This window comes from Aethalodelphis obliquidens, unplaced genomic scaffold (assembly GCF_003676395.1).
Source record: "Aethalodelphis obliquidens isolate GAN/ISIS:26980383/991018 unplaced genomic scaffold, ASM367639v1 scaffold5, whole genome shotgun sequence".
NCBI classification, from domain to species: Eukaryota; Metazoa; Chordata; class Mammalia; order Artiodactyla; family Delphinidae; genus Aethalodelphis; species Aethalodelphis obliquidens.
In genome coordinates, this window is record NW_020837949.1 from 76,303,712 (window position 1) to 76,328,438 (window position 24,727).

At 40.9% G+C, this 24,727-nt stretch overlaps 1 protein-coding gene across 4 annotated transcripts in view; it reads right to left on the reverse strand.

Moving 5' to 3' along the window:
* Positions 1–24,727, reverse strand: part of GRM3 (glutamate metabotropic receptor 3) — a 235,624-nt gene that overhangs the window by 88,540 nt on the left and 122,357 nt on the right. For 2 of the 4 annotated variants that reach the window (XM_027102726.1, XM_027102727.1), the window contains exon 2: positions 15,662–16,273. The exons of the other annotated variants lie outside the window; for them this stretch is intronic. In XM_027102726.1, the coding sequence (XP_026958527.1) occupies positions 15,662–16,129 (468 nt within the window). In that variant the 5' untranslated portion in view covers positions 16,130–16,273. The remainder of the gene's footprint in view (positions 1–15,661; positions 16,274–24,727) is intronic. 4 annotated transcript variants of the gene reach the window in all.

The window sequence follows — 24,727 nt, forward strand, 5'->3', positions numbered from 1 at the left end:
TATGCGGGCCTCTCACTGTTGTGGCCTCTCCCGTTGCGGAGCACAGGCTCTGGATGCGCAGGCTCAGCGGCCGTGGCTCACGGGCCCAGCCGCTCCGCGGCATGTGGGATCTTCCCGGACCGGGGTACGAACCTGTGAACCCTGCATCGGCAGGTGGAGTCTCAACCACTGCGCCACCAGGGAAGCCCCTCACTAGAGTCTTTTCAACATTAGTTGAACCATTTAGGGAGGAGTTGTAGCCATGGCCTGTGACTTCAACAGGTATTGGTGACATTACTTGGACTCTTGTGAAAAAGGGAAAATGATAGGAATTGGATGAAAAAGTTAAATATACTAAAAGAGAACAGCTTGGAAGAAAGTCTGTATGAGGTGGTCAAGTGAGATTACATTTTTATCAATGACTATGGAAAAAGATATAAATAAGCTATAAGATCATTACGTTTTAGAGTTAGAAGAAGCCATGAAGATAATCTAAGCCTTTTGCTTTATAGGTGAGGAAACTGAAGCTCACAGAGTGAAGTGAATTTCCAAAATTTACACAACCAATAAGCAAAAAGTTAAGATTAGAGCCCAGTCTCTTGATTTTTCCAAAAGTCTAGTCTCCTTCTCTGGCAATAAGGTGGTATTACATAGGGAGAGATGTATATTTGTGGATTTAAGTTAAAATTACACAAGTGAAGAAAGGCTAAGAAAACTAGGGGAAAAAATGAGGATACACATGCAAAGTTGAATGTTGCAAAAGTCCACCAAAAAAATTTAGATCTACTGTTGTAGATATATCTTTTTTAATCCTCATAACAATCTTATGAGGCTGATACTACCATTATCCCATTTTACAGATTGAGGGACTGAGGCACAGAGCACCTAGGGATCCTGCTGAAGAGCCCCTAGGTGATAGAGACAGGATCTGATCCCAGGCATCTGACAGTATGCTCCACTTCCCACACTTATTCGATCCATTCCGTAATTCAAGCTCTTAGCCTCTGCTGTATGGGATTCCTCTCATTACAATATAGCAACGATATATTTCAAGTTATAGTATGTCTGTCTTTTTTCACTTCTCAAGGCGCTAACTCCTTGATTGGAGGACCATGAGCAATCATTCCTTGTTATCAAAATTATACTTTTTCGGGCTTCATTTGTGGCACAGTGGTTGAGAGTCCGCCTGCCGATGCAGGGGACACGGGTTCGTGCCCCGGTCCGGGAGGATCCCACGTGCTGTGGAGCGGCTGGGCCCGTGAGCCATGGCCGCTGAGCCTGCGCGTCTGGAGCCTGTGCTCCGCAATGGGAGAGGCCACAACAGTGAGAGGCCCGCGTACAGAAAAAAAAAAAGTATACTTTTTCATTTGTCAGTCTATACTTTGAGATGGTTCCATAGACGTTTGTTTACTGACTGACCATCTAGAGAGGTAAGAACAGTTATCTAAGAAACCAGGGGACATTTCAGCTGGGAGTTTGAAAGCTTCGAGCTATAAATATCATGATCAGGTTTGGCTTTATGATTTATGTGAGAAACACCAAGACCTTACGGCAGAGCCTGTTGTTTCCTAGGGCCTGAGAGGCCACACACAAGCTTTGCAGACACCCTTTCTGCATGTAGCATGTACTATAGTTTTATGTTCAAACACCTTGGGGTATCCACTTTCTGGGTGGTTTGAATTTATTCCAGACTATGTTATGCGATGTTTTCACTGTAACCTCTCAAGTCACAAATGTATTACTTTTTTTTTGACTCGAGGAGAAATGCTTAAGGTGCTAGGCTTGGCCGGCTACTATTCCATTTTCCAGTAGATGCTATGGTCTGAAATGAGTGTATTTGTCTTTGTCCCATTTTCACGGTTTTAAGCTGGAGTTATTTAAGATGGCTTTCACCAGCAAGAGTTGTCCACCAAACCCATGGTACACGCTGTTGAACTTCTGCTACCATTTTCCCATTATTTTCTCCTCCAAATGAACTCAACTCTATATAGTTTCTCTATATAGTTATGTCCTCAAATCTATGCGCCTTTGCATGTGTTGTTCCTTGTGCTTAGAATGACCTTTACCACTTGTCTGTTCAGTGAATCCATTCAAGGGCCCCTTCTCTGAGAAACCTGCCTTGATTTGTCATTTCAGGACAAGTTGTGTGCCCATCTTCTGAGACTCTGTCACTCCTTTATGTATTTCCCTCATGGCACTAATCAAAGTGTGTGGTTACTTCTAGATCATTCACTAATTCCTCTACTGGAGTGAAAACTCTGAAAAACAGGGAATGAACATTGTTAATCTCTGTTTCCTCGATGCCTTGCAGAGAGAGGCTCCATATTGTTTGTTAAATAAATGAGTTGATAGCTTCCTGCTCTTTCATGTGACCTTTCCTAATTGCAAGGATAGCTTCTGTGGGAAATCCCCCGCCCCCAAACTAGCTACCCACCAGCAAGCAGTGTAAAGCTCCTCTCAAACACTACCTATAAACAATATTCTGTGCAGTGTGGATTCTTCATTAATCCTTGTCAAGTTACCAAAATGAGAGGACACATAGACAATTGGCTTAGATCTTGAGGTAGCTGAAGCAAAGGTTTTCATACCATTAAAACCAATTTCTCCAAATTATCTCTGCGTAACTAACTAGGAATATACAAAAGGAAGTCAATATCACCCCAAGGGGATCTGGCCATTGCACCAATTTCCTTTGAGCTACAAAGGTGCCTTTTTGTCTTAAGGAAGACAAACTAAGGTCTTACCATGGAGCCTTAGTCCTCAAACCACATAAACCTAAAGTAGGAATCATATAAACCTAAGGGAAGACTTCATCAGATGAACGCTTACTAGCTCTGCTGATAAGGTAAGGTTTTTCTGGAGACAAATGCCTTATGTACAAGATAAGTAAGCAACCAGACGCACTCAGCGCTCACATCAGTTGCTCAGTTCTTATTCTTTCTTGGGAATGTCTTTCCCGTAATCAGTAGTCAGCTGTGAAGTGATGCTACTGTAGGCATCCAAACCATCCTTATTCATCGTTGGGAATTTTGAGTTAAAGACCACTTTATTGGGGAGATTTACTTCTCCCGACATTTTTTAGCAAGTCACAGGGACTCTTTAGAATTCCAGGTGCCATGCTTCATTTCAGTGATGCTTTGATCATGGGGAAAAAAAGAATGTAAACTATGGGAAAGAGCTCGGGTTGTCTGTTCTTTGAGGTTGTGGAAAAAGGGAATGTGAATTGGAAAATTCAGAGTCACCTGTGAACTCCGACATCCTGGGGTCACTCTTCCCGTTCAGGTTATCCATGATGTATCCATTTTAAACGTCATGCCTTCTGTGGTGACACAGTGCCAAACATTTTTTTTTTCAGCAGAAGACAAAAAGGCGTATGTACGTCTAGTGTCCAGTAGAAACAAGTTTCCCACTAAGGTGATTGTCCAAGAAACATGCTATCTGCAAAGCTGAACTGTATACATTTGAAAAATAAGCCGTTGCTGCTGTCCTGGGAATTAGGAGACTTGATAATAAGCTCCATGGGTTTGCCTTTGCATTCGACGCTATTCCCATATCGCTTTGGGGCTGTTTTCTAAGAATAAGCCTACGCCTTTAATAGTTTTATCACACATGCAGTGCTGATTGCTTTGTTTCATTCTTTTAATTAAGTGATTATTTATAAGCCCGGAAGAGTGCTGTACAAATTCGACTGTACTTTAAACCATCTGCTACCTTAGAACCCATGTTATTACCTAAAGCCAGTTCTAAAAGTTGTGATGGGAAGAGACCTCAGTGACCCTCCTGTTCAGATTGATCAAGCGGCACTGTTAGCTGTACCAAATCCCAGATTGGCTTGGATTTTAAACTGAAACTGGAGGTGATGTGTTGTTGAGAAACTGCCTGAGGAATTCAAGCTGTTCCCATCACATGAGTTGTCTGCCCATAAAGGATGCCAATCATATTGTTATTGCAGAAAGGATTAGTCACTTTTGTTTTGGACCACACTGCCTACAGCACATCTGGGAATATTTTACATGAAAAGAGTTGACTGGAGCCCATGTTTGAAGGTCAGAGATTAATCTGGACTTAGGAAATCATGTAATGGAGGGTAGCAAATGCCAGTTTTCTCAGTTTAATCTGCAGAAGCCACTGATTCTTACATGCCATGAGCACAAAAAATGCTCTGGTCAAAGATTTACACTGCCATTCCCATTAACGGTATGACTCAGTCCTGATGATTTTGCAGGGACGTTCCAGACAAAGGACTCCTTAGTCATGGCAGAAACCTTCATAAACGGCTTTCAGTAACCCTGATTTCTATCCCTCCCTTTCCTGAAATATTTGCACTCAACACCTGTGGTCTGCAACTCAGATAGGCAGACACTTTCATTTTCTTCCTTTGTGACAAAGGACTTTATGAATAGCAAGGTTAGCCATTTTGGTGTTCTCATCCCTTATCACTGAGGCTGAACTGCTATGCAGACCATGTAGGAGCCCTTGGATCACGTTTTTCCGGGAGACTGGCATCATCAGACATGTCAGGTTTCTCATCGTAAGAAACGCACGTTCGACAAGGGTCTGTCTTCCATCTCAGGAATGCCTTTGCTTCCAGCTAGACTTAGCAGGTACTTAGAACAGGAACGAGATGGTATTTTGCCCACTGAATCAGCCTGTATCTGCTCTTCGCTCCTTTTCCCCCCATGAATTAACTTTCAAGAGAAATCATGGAACTGAATTGGCTTGAATTGCAGTCTCTGACAGTAAGATCAGGTCTGTGGCATATCTGGTCCAGTGTGCATTAGTGGTTGCCAGTGACACCTGAGAAACAATGACTCCAGGGATAACTTGACACCAACAGACCTGTTAAAAACGCATCCTTTAGTGCCTTGGGTATCGATTTTTGACAATGCCTCTTGAGGATCTAACAGAGCCACAGTTAACTAATCCCTATTTTTCTGTGGCCCTGAAGTCCCTTGTATAACATAATATGATAAATTTAGTCCTATCAATAAAAAGGCACTCCTATCCTTTTTGACTGTTAACCAAGGTCCAAAAGCTGTTGGGTAAGCGTGGGAAGAGCTAAGGGCTGTAGCTTAATTTAAAAAAAAATGATTAGTATTTATTTCTGTGGTCCTTTGCGATAATTTAGGGCAGAGGGCTATATACCATATTATTTGTAGCAAATAGAACTATGTCATTCATGGTTTTCCTGTTAACTGTTCATTACTTCAACAGAACTGGCAGGTACAAAAGCAAGTAGTATAAGCATTCAGTGCCTAGGACTGGAATCAAACCGGCCCCTTCTCTCACTAGCTGCATGAATTTAGGCAAGTTATTTTAATTCCTTAAGCTTCAGTTTTCTCATCTGTAAAAAGGGATTAAGTAGTCTCTGGTTTATGAATTTATTTAAGGATTAAGTGATAACATATGTGAAGCACTTAACTCACTGGCTAGCACATAGTTAATGTTCAAAAAGTGTTGGAGGTCATGAGAATGGCTAAGCCAGCAATCATTCATTCAGCAAACTTCAATCAGTGCTCGTTATACAAGGTGCTATTCTCAAATTTAGGTTGTCCTAAGCTGAGTAATGTATCCCCACTCTCTCCTAGGAAGTTGTAGTCTCTTGGGGACAAAGAAACATAACAAGGATAAAATTTTGAGATAAGTGTACACGTACTTATACTAAAACACAGGTGAAGGAGCACGTTCAGGTGAGTCATGGCAGGCTCCCATGTAGAAGTAACGTTTAGACTTGATCTTGAAGAGAAAGTGAACAGTTATCAGGCAGAGGAAGGGAGAGGAAGTTTTCAGGCAGAGAAAAGAGCACAAAGACAGAGATGGGCAAATGCACTTTTGCTTTAAGAGCAGCAAATGGTTCAATATTATCAGGGTACCCAGTGCCCTGTAGGGATTAGCAGGGTGAGGAAAAATAGAAGGACTGTGGCTGCACTGCTAAGTTTTTTATATGCTATGCTAAAGAGTTTGAATTTTTCTTCTTTAAGAGATAAAAAAGACATTAAAAGTTTTAATTAAGGGAATGACATGACCACAATTATGTTCTAAAAAGGCCACAGTGGATGACATCCAACTTGAAAAGAAAGAGTCAGGGCAGGGTAATCAGATGGACGACATATTCATTCTGACTCAGGCTGTGAGTTCTTGAAGGCCAGGGACCTTGTAATCCCAATAACAGTGAGTCAGTTAATAATAGAAAGGACAAGAGCAGAGGTTTAAATAAAATTTGAGTCCACTCAAAACCATTTATTTGGTTGGTGGTAATTACTCAAGTACTCATGTCTTAATTTGTTCTCCTGTTTGTGTCATTACAGGTCACCTTGAATTCTTCTTGGAAAGAAGAAGGTCATAAATAATTTTCATCCTTGGAGACTATAAAAAGGCTAAGGAACTTTTAAATTCCTGGAAGCATCTCAGAAAAAAGAGCTTGAAGCCTTTCTTCAAGGTGGAAACAAAAAGTGAGAGCCAGATAAGTAAACTTTGATAACAGTTGAAATTCACTGCATGGTACCAACCTGTCTTTATTGTCGCATTTCTTTAAATCTTGTATAAACAATATTCCTTAAAACGACCGTGTCAACATAGGTAATATGTGCTTAATGCACATGGTGGTTTTATTTCGATGGAAAGTTACTTTTTTGTAGAAAAATTCTGAACAAATTGTAGATTACGTGTTCCATCACATCTGTTTTCCACACTGGGAAAGCTTCACTGCATGGTTTGTATTCTCTGAGGGCTCATTGTGAACCTAATGGCAGCTACCCAAATTGGACGCACAGTGCTTGGGAGGGGCCGGCTAGCCCCTGGGATGTGTGCCCTGCAAATTCGACCCTATGAAGTGATGGTGAGTGTCTCAAGATGCTTTGCCATTCTGACCGCTTGGAAGGAAATCTGGTCGGTGTTTGGAACGTAATTTTTGAAGGTGTTCTGCCTATTGTATTTTCCCCTGTGTTACAGTTCCCTCTGCGGGAATGTAAAGTCAAGGAGCTGGGGTGAATCAAGCCTTTGTCACTAGTAACAGAGGGATTTCCATAATATACCAGGTGGTGATGTCAAAAATAGCGACAGCACAATTTTAGTGTTCAAAGTCCCACTACTATCCCGCCTGGGGTAGCAACGTTTACTTAGAGTTTACTGCAGGTGTTTTTGGGACATATTCTTAGATTTTCCAAGTCCACTCATTGGAAAAATACTCTGTAAGTTTTCAACTGCATTTTTCTCAGACCAGTAAAAGCACTTCTATTACATTAAATCAATGGACTTTAATTATTATAAACTGCTAAGCGTTGGCTCTTTGCATATTGAAATACTGAGCCTGGTACATATTGCTCCATTAAAAAGACACATATTTAATGGTGATTCGGAAAGAGAACTTTGTATTGTTAAAGCAAAATCACGACTTTGTTTTAACTGAACGTGTCAGCAGTCCTACATTGATGAGCTTACTGATTAATCTGTAATCATATTATAAAACACTTGCTGATCTTTCAGGAATGCCTGTGTCCCTTGGTTTTTATCTCATGACCTCCATCACAGATGTGTGACCACCACAGAAGCTGGTTCTCAGCCATGGGCCATTCTATTGCCCTGTGGACAGTAGTCCTGAGAATAACCTCTTGTTTTTCACGAGTAGTTTCCAAATAAACACATGACAGAAGGAGAATTAATTAAGGAATAAATTAACTCCAAAGCAAAGGAGAAGAAATAGTGCATCTTAGATAATTACATCTGGCGAGAAATTTCTACAATGAAAGTGTTAACAGAAACATTTTTTTCCCCTTAGCTATTGTATTTTTAATTTTTGAATTTAATTTTTTTTAACGGCTTTATTGGAGTGTAATTGCTCTACAGTGTTGTGTCAGTTTCTGCTGTATAACAAAGTGAACAGCTACACGTATACATACATCCCCATATCCCCTCCCTCTTGCGTCTCCCTCCCACCCTCCCTATCCCACCGCTGTAGGTGGTCGCAAAGCACAGAGCTGATCTCCCTGTGCTATGCAGCTGAACAAAAGCATTTTTGAATTGCTCTTGCTGTTGCCTCTCTCTCTGTGATAAAGTCCTTGAACAGCATTGCCCTTTTTTGGAGGAGGAGAGCAGGAGCAATGGAAAGAGTTTTCAAAACATCAGCTTGGTGAGATTGCTTTTGCGTGAAAAGTCTGGGAAGAAAATAAAAGATTCTATCAGAGATAACTGTTGATTCGGGTTTTTCTGAAGCTTAGACTACGTGAGGGGGTGAGGCAGTGTCGGAGGCAAGCTCTCCGGATTTTAATGTTGTAAAGTGGTAGAAGCTTGAACTTGGTGTTTGACCTTCGTGAACCTCAATTCCTCTTGGAACTACTCCTCTTGCACTGCAGATGTTAAAAGTTAAAAAAGCTAATAGATACTATCTACTAAAATGTTTAATTCTCATTATGTGTGGACCACTATTTATTTATTTATTTTTTACTGTTTTTCGTGTATTTTCTCATTTAATTCATGCAATAGCCCAGTGAAAGAGGTACTATTCATATCTCAGTCTTAGACATGAGGAGAGAGGTAATGAAGGATCAAATAAATCTGAGGTAGTCTGCATCCGGAGTTGTAATCACTGAGCTGAACTTTTCTAAAAAGGCACGGTAAAAACGTGTAGTTGTATCCGTGCTGTGATTGTTGTATTTGCAATATTAAACTCATTAAAGGCAGCTCTCAGTTTTACTTTTCTAGTGATAGAGACACTAAAGATAGATTGGTAAATGGATTTCTAATGCTGTCACTCTGCTTTTCTTAAGTACAGGATCATGTTTCCTTCTCTTTTGTGTTAGCTCCAAGCGTGTTATCTGGCCTAGTCGACACTCTGCACATTCTTTATGTGGAGAGACTGCAGAGAGCTTGATTAGAGTAAGGATGGGGCTCTAACCTAATCTGGAATGGCCCTGGCTGCCCAGCTATGCTGAGTCTCGGGTAGTTGTCTCTGGGAATTGTCAGTCTAAGGACAAGTGGAGTGGAACGCTTGCTACTCTCAGATCAAAGCACCTTTTGTGGCACGCGCGTAGGCAGTGGAGGTGGGGAGGGTGGGGGGACTTTTGTCCCACAAGCTCACTTTGCTACATCATCTGGCTTTTGTATCAAACACAGTTTTCTGTTGTAGGAAAATGCTGATTTTTCATTTACTGTCTTCCAGACTGATCTAGAATAGGTAGGTCGTGGTTGTGATCTGCAACCCACGTGTGATCTGCAACACGTGTGACCTGCAACACCCATCCCTAAAGATTCATTTAGGGATGGCTTCTGGTCATGCAGCAGGATATCATTCTGTTAGTTCTTTCAATTTGTTCAAAAAGCGTTTACTCTCAACGTGGTAGAGGCACTGTCTTCGGTGCCCTCAACACAAAGACAAAAGATGTGGTTCCCAAACTCAAGTAGCTTCTAGTTAGGTGTGAAAATAGATATGCAAAGGAATAATTCTGGTTAATAAGCTAGTAATGGAAGTGTGTGCTTAGGTCGTGGGCGCTTGGGCAACGTTTCTCCAAAGGGATAGGGTTTGAGCTGAGAACTGAAGGAGAGAAGGAGTTGGCAAGGCCTACGGACAGCTGAGGGACAGTGCATTCCAGGTGGAAGAAACACTGGTCTCCTTTTTTGGAAAGAATGAGCAGGTAGTATACATCGGTAGACGAGAAAGCAGCTTTCCAGGGACACTTCAAAGGCAGGCTTTCTGTTCGCACGGATCTAAAAGACTTTTTCCTCTTCACCTCCGTTCCTTTCTGCTCATTCTGTCATTCTCTCTGGTCTCCTAGGACTTATGTCGTCAGCTGATTCTCCAGTCTTACACTTGTACCTGTTTTATGTATGGATTTGATATTTCCTCATTTGCTTATAGATGCCTCAGGGGCTTATAAGATGTCTACTATTTATAAATTTTTTTTATTGGAGTATAGTTGATTTACAATGTTTCAGGTGTACAGCAAAGTGATGTTCTTTTTCAGATTCTTGTCCCTTGTAGGCTATTACAAGATATTAATATAGTTCCCTGTGCTATACAGTAGATCCTTGCTGTTTATCTATTTTATATATAGTAGCGTGTCTCTGTTAATCCCAAACTCCTATTTTATCCCTGCCCCCCTTTCCCCTTTGGTAATCCTAAGTTTGTTTTCTGTTTTGTAATAATATTTATAAATTTTACTTTGCATGCTCTCTGCTTCACATTACCTAGTGTCTACATATAGTGTTCTTGCTGAACTTAAAATATATAAGCTTAATACATGCTTATTTTCTGATGAAAAATGATTTTATGAGTGCCCTAGTTGTAATTAGTACACAGTCGAGATGCTTGGTTCACCAAATTCACACAAATGCTACCATAATCAACTGAAGTAACAATTGATTGGACTTCTTCAAATTAATCCTGATGGAGGAGAGTCTGTAATTTATTTTGCTTCGTGTTTTAGACACTGCCTTTATAATCACTCATCCTAGTAGAGTCTTTTGCTTGAGCGACGTATAATTATAAAATTAAGAAATGCCCTTAAATGCAACATAGTTCAGATACTGATATGTTGCTTCGGTCTCCTCAGTTATAGGCCAGCTTTTGTTTGAATAAACTCCAGTGACTGAGGACTCATTTCCTTACATCCTCGTCCTTCAGGACTATCGTTTCTTATAACTCTTCCTTATGTTGGCCCTGAACATGCCCTGCTCTAAATCAGTGATTGTCAGAGGGAAAGGGGGATAACTTTGTAATTTGGCAGTGTATAGGAACATTATGGGATGTCACAATTTAGGGTGCTGTTGGCATGCAGTCCAGTGGGGAGGGACCAGCGAGGCCGCTAAACGCCCTGCGATGCACAGGGCAGCTCCATGCAACAGGAGTGTCCAGCCCAGTCGTGATAACGTTGAGACACTCTGCTCTAGGTTAAATTTATGTATCCACAGAAAAACCATTATTTTGCCCTCTGTAGTCTACCTGATACTCGGACACAGCTAACCGTATGAAGCCTTTTGTAACCCCAAATCCTTCAACTCTTTTTCTGACGCTCCTATGATAAGAACAACAATTCACGTGTGACTCTTCCCCACAGCCTTTGAATGTAAAGGAGGAATGAATCATTGAGGGAGGGCGACGTTTAATACAAATTGACCAGTACAGGTCCACTTTCACACTGTGGAATTAGGTGGAGGAGGAATAATAGAGTGGTGAGTGTCTTTTGGGGCCGTTCTTTGTACCCCATGTAGATAAAATCTGGGAAACTTACTGCAAGGGATTTAGTTTGAGTTATTCTTCTCAGAGACGTGATGTGAGCAATGCATGGCATGTCCAAGTCCATGTCATGATAAATGACATAATGGCCACCTCCCAGGGTCAGGAGTTCCTGGGTTGTGGTTATCGCTAAAAATTCTGAAAAAGGGTCTGTTTCCCAAGCATGCGAAAGAGGTAGTAAGATACTTTCAAGGCTCTCTTCTGCCCTTTTTATGAGCTATCTAACCCAAATACCCTTTTGTCGCTGAGGTCACTTTAACGCTCAGGGACGCAACAATAACTGGGTCAATTAATGCCTGTCCTCTTGTTGCAGCTGAACTTTGCTTTGGTAAGGCAAGAAAGACTGAGGAAATATACATCCTCTGAAAGGAGTGAGGAACATTTGGGGGAACATCTCAAGAGACATTTTTTTTTGTTTTGACTGAACAACTTAGGAGTTCTAACTGCAGTCTATTTGCAAGAACACAAGCATAAACACTGCTTCAAAATAGTACCATGTAGACAACTGCGTCACTAAAGGCAACCAGCCTGATTCTCTTCCTGAATAAATACTACTTTCCCCCAAGTGGGTGGATTGCAGGCTTATAGAAGAGAGCAGAATACAGTCTTAAAAATGCTTTGAAAAGAAGCTTATTCACCAGAGGGGATGGATAGACCCCACGTATATTTGCTAACAAAGAAGGATTTTGTTGCTAGTTTTTATTGATTACCAAATTTAAAAATCAGTCCCGTTGCTTTAGACAAGGGACCACCACAGAGTGGTTTGTCTTACTTAATAAGAGTGTTGGGAAAATGTCCCGGTTTTCATCGATGGTGATACAGGTTAGCTCAGCGAATCATTAAGCATTTCTCCTTTCACGCAGTTTTCGCTTTCTGCAAACTGCCTGTTGTATGAACTAATACAGCAGAGGATATCTCCTCTGCTGACTTCTAGGAGCATTCTTCTTTAGTAGGAAGACAATGAGAGAAGCAGAAACGGGAGAGAAAAGTGCCTGCTGAAGCATTCCCACCAATAAAGCTATTCGGGCCCAATGGGGAGATGGTAACGTCTAAACTGAGCCAACCACAAAAGAGAAGATGCACAGATTTGATCATTCTTGATCATTCTGTCTCTCAAGAGACAATTTTGTGACTGAAAACTCTGTGCTGTGCTTTGGGACTTGATGCGACAATTAGATGAGCGGAATCTTTGAAATTGTGTGGTGGATTTCGTACTAGTAGATTTTTTCTACAGTTTAACCCTCTTTTCTTCCCCCAGCTTAGTTCAAGCACAGGCGTTTTCCGGTAAATATTTAGGAAGTCCAAAGTAGTTGAAAATGGATGGCAGAGGTGACCGATGGGCGTGGATCTTTGCGGCTACCAGCTGTACCCTGTCACCACGGTTACCAGACACCAGGGCAGAGGATCAGAACCAGTCCAGGAACAAAAGTACGTGAGTGTGAGGGGCCCCCGGAAAAATCCTCTCTTTGAAAATCTCTCTCGTGTACAAGAGTGTCTTAAAATCACCGTTAGGAATCTATTGCTTTGGATTGTGGTTGACTATTCTTTTTTTTTTTTAGGATTCTTATTAAAAGACATGTGTTTCACAAGGATAACACTCAAATTCTCAGCTATATAAGAGCCCCTAAGACCTCTTCGTTCATGGTGCTTAGCTGGAAGCAAGGCCCTGTGGCGAAGGGTTCCTTGGAAGGCTGCCTGGAGATCAGTGTGTAGACAGATGGCTCCACCTCCCTGCTTACTTTGGCCGAGGGGACCAGCGTGAGGTCTAATCAGAGCCTGAGTGCCTGAGGACAATGGAGCGGGGAGTGAAGCCCTCTCTCTCCTTTCTTCTCTAGCTCATCCCCTTACTCCTGTCAAGGTCTTTGTCCTCTTGCACACAGACATCTGCCATATCTTTCTGATGGGTTTCCTCAGATCCAGCCTTTCATTCACACTGTGGTTCAATTAGCTTTCCTCTAGTGCAACTTTCATTCTCTCAGTCATCCTCAAAACCTTCCTAAAGGTCATTTCTTACTTTGTGAACCCCATGAATGTATTGTGAATAGTAGTCACTGTTATTTCATGATAGTACTGTACCCACAGCCAGAATGCACATTCCTCGAGGTCAAGGCTGTGTTCTCTACGACTTCAGGGGTCTCTCTAACCTCTGCAACAGGGCAGGACATACATACACAAGGAGCTTTATACAGATTAACTGATGGATAAAGCCCATGGGGAACCAGCAACGATTTCATGGGGCTGCTTGGCCACGGAGCTGTTGTTAGATGTGGCTCTTCCGCTGCTTTTTCCTATGATTTTAGGGCCATAATAGTTACCGTTTATCGAATCTGTTAGTTTTTTGGTAAGGCATTTCCCACGGATTCTCTCAGTGTATCCTTTCGACAACTTCTTAAAGTGGATGGTTTTTCCTTATTTTACAGGTAAGCTAGTAAGTGCCGGGGCTGGAATTCAAACCCCAGTCTTGCTGATGCCAAAACCTTTTCCGTATAGCATGATAGTTTTTGTTTCTTTATTTATATTGTGGAGACAAAAACCATATCAGCATTTGTGACTTTATAGTGATATGGACCAGATAAGTGAAATAATAAGCCAGGTCCTGTGATGATTAAGAAGTGGCTTTTTCCCTTGTGAACAAGTGCAGGGTTTTAACAACCTACATTTTTTTTTAAGATAACCTGACCTCTTTTGAGGAGTTTATAGGTAATAAAAAAGTAAAATTAGATTAAAACTATATTAGCATAGTTTGTTAATTATTTTGGATAAATAGATATTTACACATCTGCTGTGGAGTGCTATTTACTGCATTGGGAGAAACTAAGGTCAGACAAACATACTTGTAATTCTTTACTAGTGGTAATATTGAGTATACTATAAATATTTATAAAATGTTTGGCCCTCATCTGGTGAAAGTATTACTGAAGTATGACAGATATGCATTATTTTAGTTCTCTCTTCTTACATAGCAAGTTCCATCTTACCTGATCCAAGTACAGAAACAGTGGCAAAATTAACGTGATATGCTTTGAGATGTGCAGTATTTTCTATCCATCTAATGAAGTCAAAGGGTGTTTATGAAAACCCAATTATCCTAATTACTCATAATACGAGTGTGTACACTGTAGAAGGAAAGAAAGTTGCAGTAGTCATTTAGAACAGCACAGAATTGCAGGTATAATTTTAAATGCCATGAACCTCTGATATAGAAATAAGGTTACTCCAGTGCAAATAGAACCAATTTAAGTGGTTGGCGACAGATACAGACAACGTGTGTGTATTATGACTTCCTTTAGCGCTTGGGGCTTTGATTATAGTCATTTGGTAGGAGGCAAAGTATTCAATATGTGACTCTTATGGACTTTTATTACTGCCACATTCACCGGGAAAATATTGAAGTGACATATAGAAATCACATAGGACAGTTGAAAGAGCCCAAAGGCACAAAAGATCTATCTGAGTTCTAATTCATGTGCTACCTGCCAATGGGAGTTTTCCTGAAACCAATATGGCTGGGTCTTGGGAAGTTTTCCACCTCTAATTCTGTGACCCTGTGAGCATTGCAAGAGTTTGACTAAGACGTTCCTTCTTTCCCTAACAAAATGATGAGAACCAATTATCAACTTTTTATCTAGTTTAAGTTGTGTGCTAAATTGTTCCCTGTTTTTTTCTCCTTTGGTAGTAATTATCTGGCTTCTGTGCATACATTTTCAGGTTTATACCACGAGAAATTGTTTATAATTTATCTCTGACTAAAACAATGCTTGGGGAAAAATTAGTGTGGAAAAATGTAAAGCTCAGTGATTTTGTACTTTCCTGTGTTTGATTGTATTGATGACTTCCAGTCATGACTCTGCCGTGTATCCACATCCTTTGTGATGTAACTTAGCGGCACGTGTATTGTGGGTAAGCACATATTTCCCTGCTCCTTGATTCTGGGCAGAGCCTTGTGAGTTGCTCTGCCTGGAGAGATGTTCACAGCTGTGAGGCATGCAGAAGCTTGGGAGGGGCCTGTACCGTACAGTTAAATTGGCATTCTCTTGCATCTCTGTCATCACTCTGAGAAAAACATGCCCGGGCTAGCTCACTGATTCCAGGTGGAGGATAAGGGACAAACTGGGAGCAGAGCCACCTGCAGCTGAACCTATTAGCCTTCATCATCTCACTCCAGCCAGTCTTCGGACTTATAAACTATACTAAGCAGTAATTGTTGTTTTAAGTCCCTGAATTTTGGGGTAGCTTTTATGCTACAGTAGCTACCTGATATATCTCTAAACAATTTTCATTGCTAAAGTACTGTTCTGTCTGCAAACCTATATTATCAGAGACCCATAGCAATGAACAATTGCATGGCTAATATCATCCATTGATGAAGCTCTTAGGATATTCTCCTCTTGTTCTCCCAAGACATAAAGCCAAAGAGGTACAGTGTTTTACCAGCAGCACTGCCAATCTTACCTGTATGGAAACACTGCTGTAAGAGCCGCCAATGACCCCTGCAATGAACAGTGGGATATTTTCTTGAATGGCATAGGATCCATCAGGACACATATACTCGGCTTCATCCACTTTAGTCAAAGAAGCCCTGACAAATTCCAGTGATTGCTCTAATGCGTAGGTATCCCTCGAGCATGTATCCAAAATGTGAACCCCCAGCTTCACTCCTGGGAGCAAGTAATTGTCTTTGTTAATTTCATCAATAGCAAACAACATGGCTTCCAGGCGTTGGATCCCTCGATCTTCATTGATTCGCCCACATTCTTCAGTTCCAGTGCCTTTTTCTTTAATAGGAAATAGGCCCCCTAAAACGAGGTCACCTTCTATTTTAATCTCCCTCCTCAGAAAGTTATGGTCCCCTAAAGAAAGGAAAAGTCCCTTTGAAAACAAAGCTAAGGTAAGAACTTGGAGTCTTGTCAACATCTTCATGAATCCCGTATCTGTACCTCTGGGAGATATCAGTGGATGGAACCAATGCTGCGCGTTAGTCCTCCTCTCTCATTTCCAAACTGGATCTCTGTTCTGTCCTTCATATAAGCGAGGAACAGGCTAGCAGAGGCTGTCAGCAAGTTCCTAAAGAGATGATAAAAATTAAATGAACAACAACGGTAAAGAAAGCAACAGTGATTACATTGATGGTCTCCATTCAGACCTTTGGTGGGATAATGACTCAAATTACCATCTGCTAAACACATATGGACCATTGCACCAGGCACGCTCCCAGCAAGTGTTCTCGCCCAGTCCTTACAACACACTGTGATGTAGCTCTTAGTGGTCCCACCTCCCAGAAATGGGCACTGAGGACTAATGAGATAAAGTGACCTGACAATGTGTACTTAGAAGGGAGTTAGTGTTCAGACCCTGGGTTTTCTAATGCTGAGTTCACTTCACTCCCTCTTCTGAGTCATTTACTTTGCTATTGGTAGGGCAGCAACTTGGTTATGGGTCTTTATTCCTTGTCTTTCAACCGTAAACAACTCCTTCTTACCCACTCTTCCCTTTCCATTTGGAAATAAAACAGAACACAATGGTAACTCTGTCCCTCTGTCTGCATCTCCGCTGCCACAGCCCTGTCCTCCCTTCATAGCTGACGTCTTCACAAGGATTGTCCGCAGTATTGTCCCCACTTGCTGTCACCCCAGATGCTCTCAGTCACTGCAGCCAAGGTTCTGCCCCCACTGTTCTAACAAAATGGTTTTGGAGAAAGCGACTACTGATCTCCTAGTTTGTAATTCCTTTAACCCTTTGTAATCCTCATTTGACTTGACCTTAATTGAAATCTTAACTCTTCTCTCCATGTTCCGACTTCCTAGGCTTCTGTTCTCATGCTGCATGTCTGACTACATCTCAGATTCCCCGCCCCACCGCAGTCCTGGGCTACCTTAATTAGCGTTCACAGTTTCAACGACCACTTAACTGATTCCTAGGTTAATTGCCTGCTAAACAGCTCAAGGGACACATCCCTCTGACCCCTCAGGGTCTACCTGTTATAAACTCCCCCTTATCTCTGTGAATGGTTCTTCTCTGTACCCAGGCTCTCGAGCCAGAAACCTGCACAGAAGAGCCCTTCCCATTTCCACCTTTCCTATTTTCTTCCCATCATCCACAAAGTTCGGTAGAGTCTATCTGCTGAACATCTTTCAAAGACACCTTCTTTTTTTTTTTTTTTTTTTTTTTTTACCCACGAAGCCAGGCTCTCGTTATCTCTAGCAGGACCGTAGCAATAGATTCCTAGGGAGCTGATGCCAGCCCCCAAAGCACCGTTTTGTGAGTTAGGGAAAGATAACCTTCCTCGAGTGCAAAATTCTAAAATTTGTTACTGCATAACCTGTAACATAGTTGTAACATCAGTGATGGAGAAGGTGCGATGCCTGGTGGCTGTCTCTTCCAGCTGGGGTTAGGCAGCTCCTGACATGGGCCTCACATTTCAGGGAGCATGGTAAGCATGAGTTCTGGGGTTTGCACAGGACGTTGGAGCTCAGGACAGTTTCATCAATCAAGCTTCTTTTTACATGATAGGCTCGAACATGTGCATCTTTTAGGAGTCAGGCAAAGCCCTCCGGGGGGATCGTGTTTTTTCCCCTGGGGTCTTTCCAGGGAACTTTCTAAAATGCTGGCGCGGAGCTGTCTGGTCGCATGCGCACAGGAACCAATGGACCTAGTGTTGTACTCTTGACACCCGGCTCCCTGGCAGTAGAGCAAACATCGGTCAGCACAGTCACTCTCTTTGACCAACCCCTTGGCCCCTAGGTGATGTAAGCTTATTCCATTCAGAGTCAGGTGAGAGACGGTAGCGCAGGGACTCCTGGAGCGGTCTCCTGACAGGGCACAGTTGCATGCTCTCGTGTGTGTGGTCATGTGTGCCTGTCTGCTCTCCCACTTCTGTGCATGACTGTGTATTGGTGAGGTGTTATGGAGGGAGGGGGGGGGTCTCTCCTGGCTGCTCCCCGGCTCAATCAGGATGCCTGAAAGGCACACCACTGGTGTGCTCTCAGGTGTACTAGGAAATGTTAGCGATCTGAATGGTGCTCCATTGGAGGAAGTGCTCTATCTGATGTATAATCTTAATTGCTGTTCACAGTGCTCATCTCCTGTAAATCTATACTGACTTCCCCTTGCCTCTAGGTTGAAGGATGGGCTTGGTCTTGGCATGCTCCGTGATCTTGAACCTGGCAAGCTCTCCAGTTTTTCTGTTCACCGTGCCCATCGACTTCCTGGGAATGCCCTTCTACACCATTTGTCTGGTAAGCGCCCACTTAGCATCTAAGACCTTACAGTCAGTACCGGGAAAGGCCAAGAGTTTTTTCCTATCTCCCTTCCCCAGTCAAATTGTTTACTTCCTGCTTAATATTCCTGCTGTAGCGAATTCAAGAAATGTTTTGTGATTACAGTTGCTATTTGTTTCCTTGTCTGCTCATTAGGGATAAATGGAATGGCACAACTTTTAGGATTTGTAAGGTTTGAAGGAAAAAACAAAACTCAGCAAAAATATACAGACAGGAGTTAGTTCAGTGTTTACTTCAACATTTTTGACATTTCTCCCTTCTGTTAGCAGTACCCTTTCAAACCTGGTTTTCCACATGCTTTCTGTTCCTTTTTCATGGGGCAAGTGAAGGGCTGTTTTCTTGACACACACAAGTCATCGGGTTTGGTTTTGTTTATTTAGGTGTGAACCTCAGCACTCGGAGAGGCAGTGATTGGAATGCTCGGTGTTAACCTAGAGCCTCTCTGGGATATCTGCCACAGGGCACCAGAAAATCTAATAATAATAATTTTTAAAGAGGTTGATACTGTAGTAGAATTTTTTTTGTTTCATATCAGTTTCTGGTCTCTCTCTGATTTTTATGTGCAATTCCCTTTGAAGCAAAACTGCCATGGAAGGTAAAAGACACTGCGATCATTATCACTAATGATAAAGAAGCTGAAATTGCCTCATAAAATAATTGTTTTATGTGCCTAATAAAAGAGAATAGTTAATTCAAAGAAGGTCATCAACATAGTCTTAACCATCTATCTATAAAAAATGTAGCTATCTCTTGAATATGAAGGAAGTTTGACTACACAAAGAGTGAAGATGACCGTGTAGTCTATGGAAAGCTTAATTCTCGCTTAAGAGGATGCTCTTAGCCAAAGAAGACTTCAAATGAAACATCCCATTATGCTGAAAGTACTGGTATGTGTCAGTCTATCTGTTTCACAAGTAGAGGCTGTGTTTTATTTATCTTTGTGTATCCAGGGCCTGGCATAGTATCTGCAATCCAGGAGATATTCAATAAATATTTCTTGAAGGAATCCACAGGTCCATGATAATGCTGTTTGCAAATGACTCTTTACTATTTTATTTGTGGCATAGCAAGTGGGAATTAAAGTACAGAAATCAGTTGTTTTATTTTATTACCCGCCAATCATCACAAATGATCTTCCCCTATTATGCTCTTTGATGGTAGGACTGCCAGCAGGTAGTACTTTTTATACATGCAGGAGAGAATGCTGCCTTTGAATTTGAAAGTTGTAGCTGAGGCGGGTCTGTAAGAAGCGAAGAAAAATGTGGCCTCAAGTTGACCTACATTTACTTCAGTTTTCGGTCGGGAGAACACTAAATAAGGAACATGCCTATTTTCCTATTTCAGAGCTTCAGAGACGCATTCACTCATCAAATATTTATTGAACACCTACTTTGTGTGTGCTGGGCCATGAGCTGGATACCTAGGATAGAAACTTTAATTGTAAACAAATGAACATTATGCCTGCTGTCAAATAATTTAAATGTTTGGATATTTTTATACAGAGAGTGATGGAAACGTACTCATCTCTGTTTCTTCCAACTGTCTCCACCATGTGTGAAAATCTTCACAATAAGTTTACAATTACCTTTAACATGGTAATTGTTAAGTGCTTGATTCAAAAAGCAATTCATGACATATTACGTATATTATGTACGTTTAAAAATTAGATATACAGAACTTAAAAACAAGTTGACTAACAACGTCATGTAAAATAGTTTTCCTTAAGTTCTCTGACAGGGCGTCTTTAAGTAGCACTTAACGCAGTCTTAGAGAATTACCAATTAAAAATCAGTTACAGTAATGTTTAAATACAGTCTTAATAATTTCTTATTTACCTTTTCCTTAAAGCAGAATTTGAAATGATTAAGACTGTAGGGGCATGCGTAATTTAAAATTACTTAGCGTTATTTAAAATGAAGCGCTAAGAAACTGAACGAACAGGAAATTAAAACTTAACATTGAAAAATAGACAAACACGCTTAATTCAAGGCAACTGTTTATCTCTGTGTAACAGTTTATCGGATTGTGGGAAAGGGCAGCCACTACTTCTTTTCAGGTTCCTTTCATTATAAATCAGCCAGCAGCACATTCCCCAGATAAACAGCCTCCCTCCTGCAGCCACCTTCATACGCAGCCAGAGAGTGGCAGCTCTGCACTCAGAAGTTCTCCATTCAGGGACGATGAGTGATGTGTCCACCACAAACAAGCATGTGTAGCCCACTCTGTAGGCAACCTGCTCACTAGTGTTTTATTAATTGGTGCATTAATAGAATCTTAGGGGTTTGCTGTGAATATAACCCCTGAAAGATGTGGGCAGGAAGCATTTCTGAATTCTGCATAGGCTAATGCATATTTTCCTTCTTCTCTTGACTTCGCCCAGGGACTTGGTGTGGGAAATGCAATCCAGTTTGACTCAATGAATAAGTAGTTTATCCAGGGGTGATCTAATGCCAGAACCACTCTTACTGTTTCCTAGAAATAAGCCCTTGAGTTGCTGAAAGGCTTCTGAGTGTGCTCAAAGCCTGCACACCCAACTGATCTGGAGAAAATTTAGGGTTAGTGCTGGCATGTACAATTTGGCTATACATTTGATTATAGAGTTTTCAGCTGCCAGAATTGTAGGCAACAAGAGACATGGCCTTAGTTCTTAGACTACCATTTTCAAATGGGTAAACAGAGGCTGTAGCCATACTGATGTTTTTAATATCAGGATGTATCGCTGAACCATTCTACTTCGTTTAAGAAATTATTATGAGAAACTGACTACTTAATATGCAATCATTCTTAGCAGATCTAGCTTAAAATTTCTATTCCTTGTAAGCCTTCTGTATTACTTCAGCTGTAAGGTGGCCTAATTCCATTTGCTTAATTTCCTTATAGTTTGTGCTATGTTTATTATGATGATCATATTTTATTTTCTATTTATTTACATAGTTATTTAAAATTGAAATCTAACAATTGGAATTTGTTCTTCTTTCCTCAGTAGATTGTAAGCTACTGGATATCAAGGTCAATGCCTCAGACAATGTTGTATTTTCCACAGCAACTAACGTACATTATTGCCAAATGATAAATTCTAAATAGCATCTAAGTTTTTGAGAGATTGATCAGAAGACTGGCAAAATGATTTGGAAATTCCATTCAGAGAATAAAGAAGATAGCTGAAAAGATCCGTTTTATTTTTGTTCAAAATCATGCTATCATAGGTCAAGATTCAACTTTGGCAGTAGAGAAATTTGGCCTCAATAGCTCTGGTCTTTCCTTTAAATTGCTGATTTTTTAGGAAAAGATAAAGTAAAATTGGAAAAGTTGAGAGCACTTGGAGAAATTAGAAAGATTAGGAAATGCATTGTCCCTCTGAGAGAGATTAGGAGGAATGGAAAAGAGCACACCAACCAACAGGTTATATTCCATGAAAGTATGAATGACAAGGCAGAAGAGTGGAGGCCAGGCCTATGTATTAAGATTTGAAGTTAGGGAGGATAGTTCTGCTTTCTCTCAAGTTTCTCTAGTTTGAGGAAGCTTGAAATCCCACCATAAATAAAAGATTTCAAATAACCAAAAACTTAAGTCAAGAACTGGGAACAAACTGATCAGACCCTTTCCTGTGAGCCTGTTTTATTCATAGAGAAGATAAAAGAAGCCCAGGAACCCTATGTGACTACGGTGAAGAGGGGGACACTACCAACTGGGATGATGGAGGCAGAAAGCGATGCTGATGCTGCCAAAAGGAGACATGCCCACTTCACTAACTGGCCTTGGACAACCCTCCCCACCTCACAAAACATCAGGTCTCCAATTTCCTTTATCTTCTGAATTTAGAGGGAAGTGTCTTTATGAGGTAGGAAAACGTTGACAGTTATGCTAAACTTTGGTCCTTAGGGTAATTGCTGGTAATTTACTTAAACGATAATATTAACTTGGGTTGGTCATTCAATATATATTATATTAAAGATTCATTTATTTCCCTTCAAAGTCAATCTTTATTTTTGTAAATATCAAAGGGTGGATTATTTTCCTGTGTGTGTGCGTGCATGTGTGTGCGTGTGTGTGTGTGTGTGTGTCTGTGTGTGTGTGTGTGTTGCTATTTCAGTTGTTTTTTCATCCTCAAGTTTCCTAACCCCATTACCAGCCTTGGAATTGGAGCCTCCCCAAAGCCCCTGCAGTGCACCTTTGTCCTTTTCCTCTTAGAAGCTGCCAGGTCTACTAGAAGTTACAGGTTTGTCAGTGTGAACAGAGAGTGCAGAAACTGAGTTTGTCAAAAGCTTTCCTTCTAGCTCTGGACAAAATAGTGAAGGGGAGGAAATGGAGGAATATTATTCACAGGAGAACATTTTTACCTATTAACAATATGATCCATCCAGTGGATATTATTAGTCATGTCCTGTGTGTATACTGTCCTTCCTCTTGAATAATGTCAAAGTGTTTTGCACAATGAATTAACTCTTATTGCTTCCTGAGTAGAGAGAGAGAGAAAGTAGGGCAAATTACTCAAGACAGTAGTGAAAAGTAAATACAGAATTAGGATTTAAGAAGACTTTAATAATTATTTTCCAATCAGGTCTTACAAAAGAGAATGCATATCACACATGTTTCCGCAAAAATCTCACCCCCATCTATCAAATTCTCCTCAGTACGTAAATGGTAAAATGTTTGAAACAGCACTATCTTTGCCTGGTGCTAAATGAGCTCTTTAGAGTATCTGTAGCCAGCTTCTGCATCTGGCCATGTCATAATATCTGGTATTAGATTTGCCCTCCTGCTGAAAATAGCTATAAAGCTGGACAAAACATACAAGGCAAACTAGGATCTTTGAGAAAAAGAATCACACAAGGCAAGTGCCATGATTACCCTATTCCCCAACATGCTGCGTGAGAGTGCTTTTCTGCCATGGTGCAGTGGCAGCCTCATCGGCCTCCAGAGGCAGAGACTAGAGTTCTTGGCTTTTGAAGTGGTTGCAATTTGTGGGGCAGAGAGCCACATGGAAATGGTGAGCCTAAGGTCTGTGTTGTGCAAGGGTTAGGCTGGTTATACACAGAGTGAGACTCAGTGAGGCCTGGCAGAGATCATTTTCCTGCAACAGGGTTGAGAGGGAAATATCTATATCAGAGGTCATGTATACAGAGAGGTATTGGAGTTCCAGCCCAGATGGAGTAGAGAACACACTGGGCATTATTGCACTTTCAATAAAATTCCCAGAAAGTTTACCCTCCATGAGTAAGAATCAAGCTCTGGAATAAGGGGCATGCCCTAGGACTACATCCAAAATACACCTGCCTTAACAAAGAATAAAACTAAACTTAACACAGCTAAAATGATCCACAGTTATTTAAATACCTGCTAAGGCAAAACTGAAAACTCTTAAAGGAAGTTGACATACTTGAGCCTGCCTGCAATATAATTCCACAGTATACAGCCAAAAGTCACTTGACATGTAAGAAAACAGGAAAATGGGACCTGAAATAAAGAGAGAAATCCTTCATTAGAAAAAGGTCCCAAAACTTAGCAGATAAGGACTTTAAATAGTCTATTATAAAGATAAATTTGTTCAAAGGCTTAAAAAAACAATGAATGAGTAGATGAGGAATCTCAGCAGAGAATTGAAAGTATGAAAAAAAGCTGCAGAAAGTTTAGAACACAAAAGTAAATATCCAAAATAAATATTAATTATCTAGTAAATATCTAACATAAAAACTTCATTGGGTGTATGTAGGGGAGCACAACAGATTGGAGATAGCAAAATACTCAGTAAACTTGAAGATCGATGGTAAGTAATTATCTGATCTGACCTAACAGAAAAAACACTGAAAACAATTTAACTAAAGCTTCAGAGTTCTTTTGAATAGTAAGTGGTTTAACACAGGTATAATCTGAGTTTCATAAGTAGAGGAGGAAGAAGAAAAAAAAAATGCTTGAGGAGATAATGGCTGAAAATTCCCCCAATTTGGTGATAAACGTAAGATTATAAAACCAATAAGCTCAGCAAACCCTAAGCAGGATAAATACAAATAAAACCCCCGTAGGCAAATCATTGCCAAATTGATAAAGCCAAAAATAAAGCGAAAACTTTGAAAACGTCGTGGAACAGCCCAATTAGTGGGTAACAATATGAATGAGGGATCACTTTCATCAGAAACAATGGTGGCCATGATGCAATGGAATCTTTAAAGTTCTGGGAAAAAGCTGGTTAAGTATCCCAGAATTCTACTTCTAGTTCAAATGTACTTCAAGAATGAAGGTA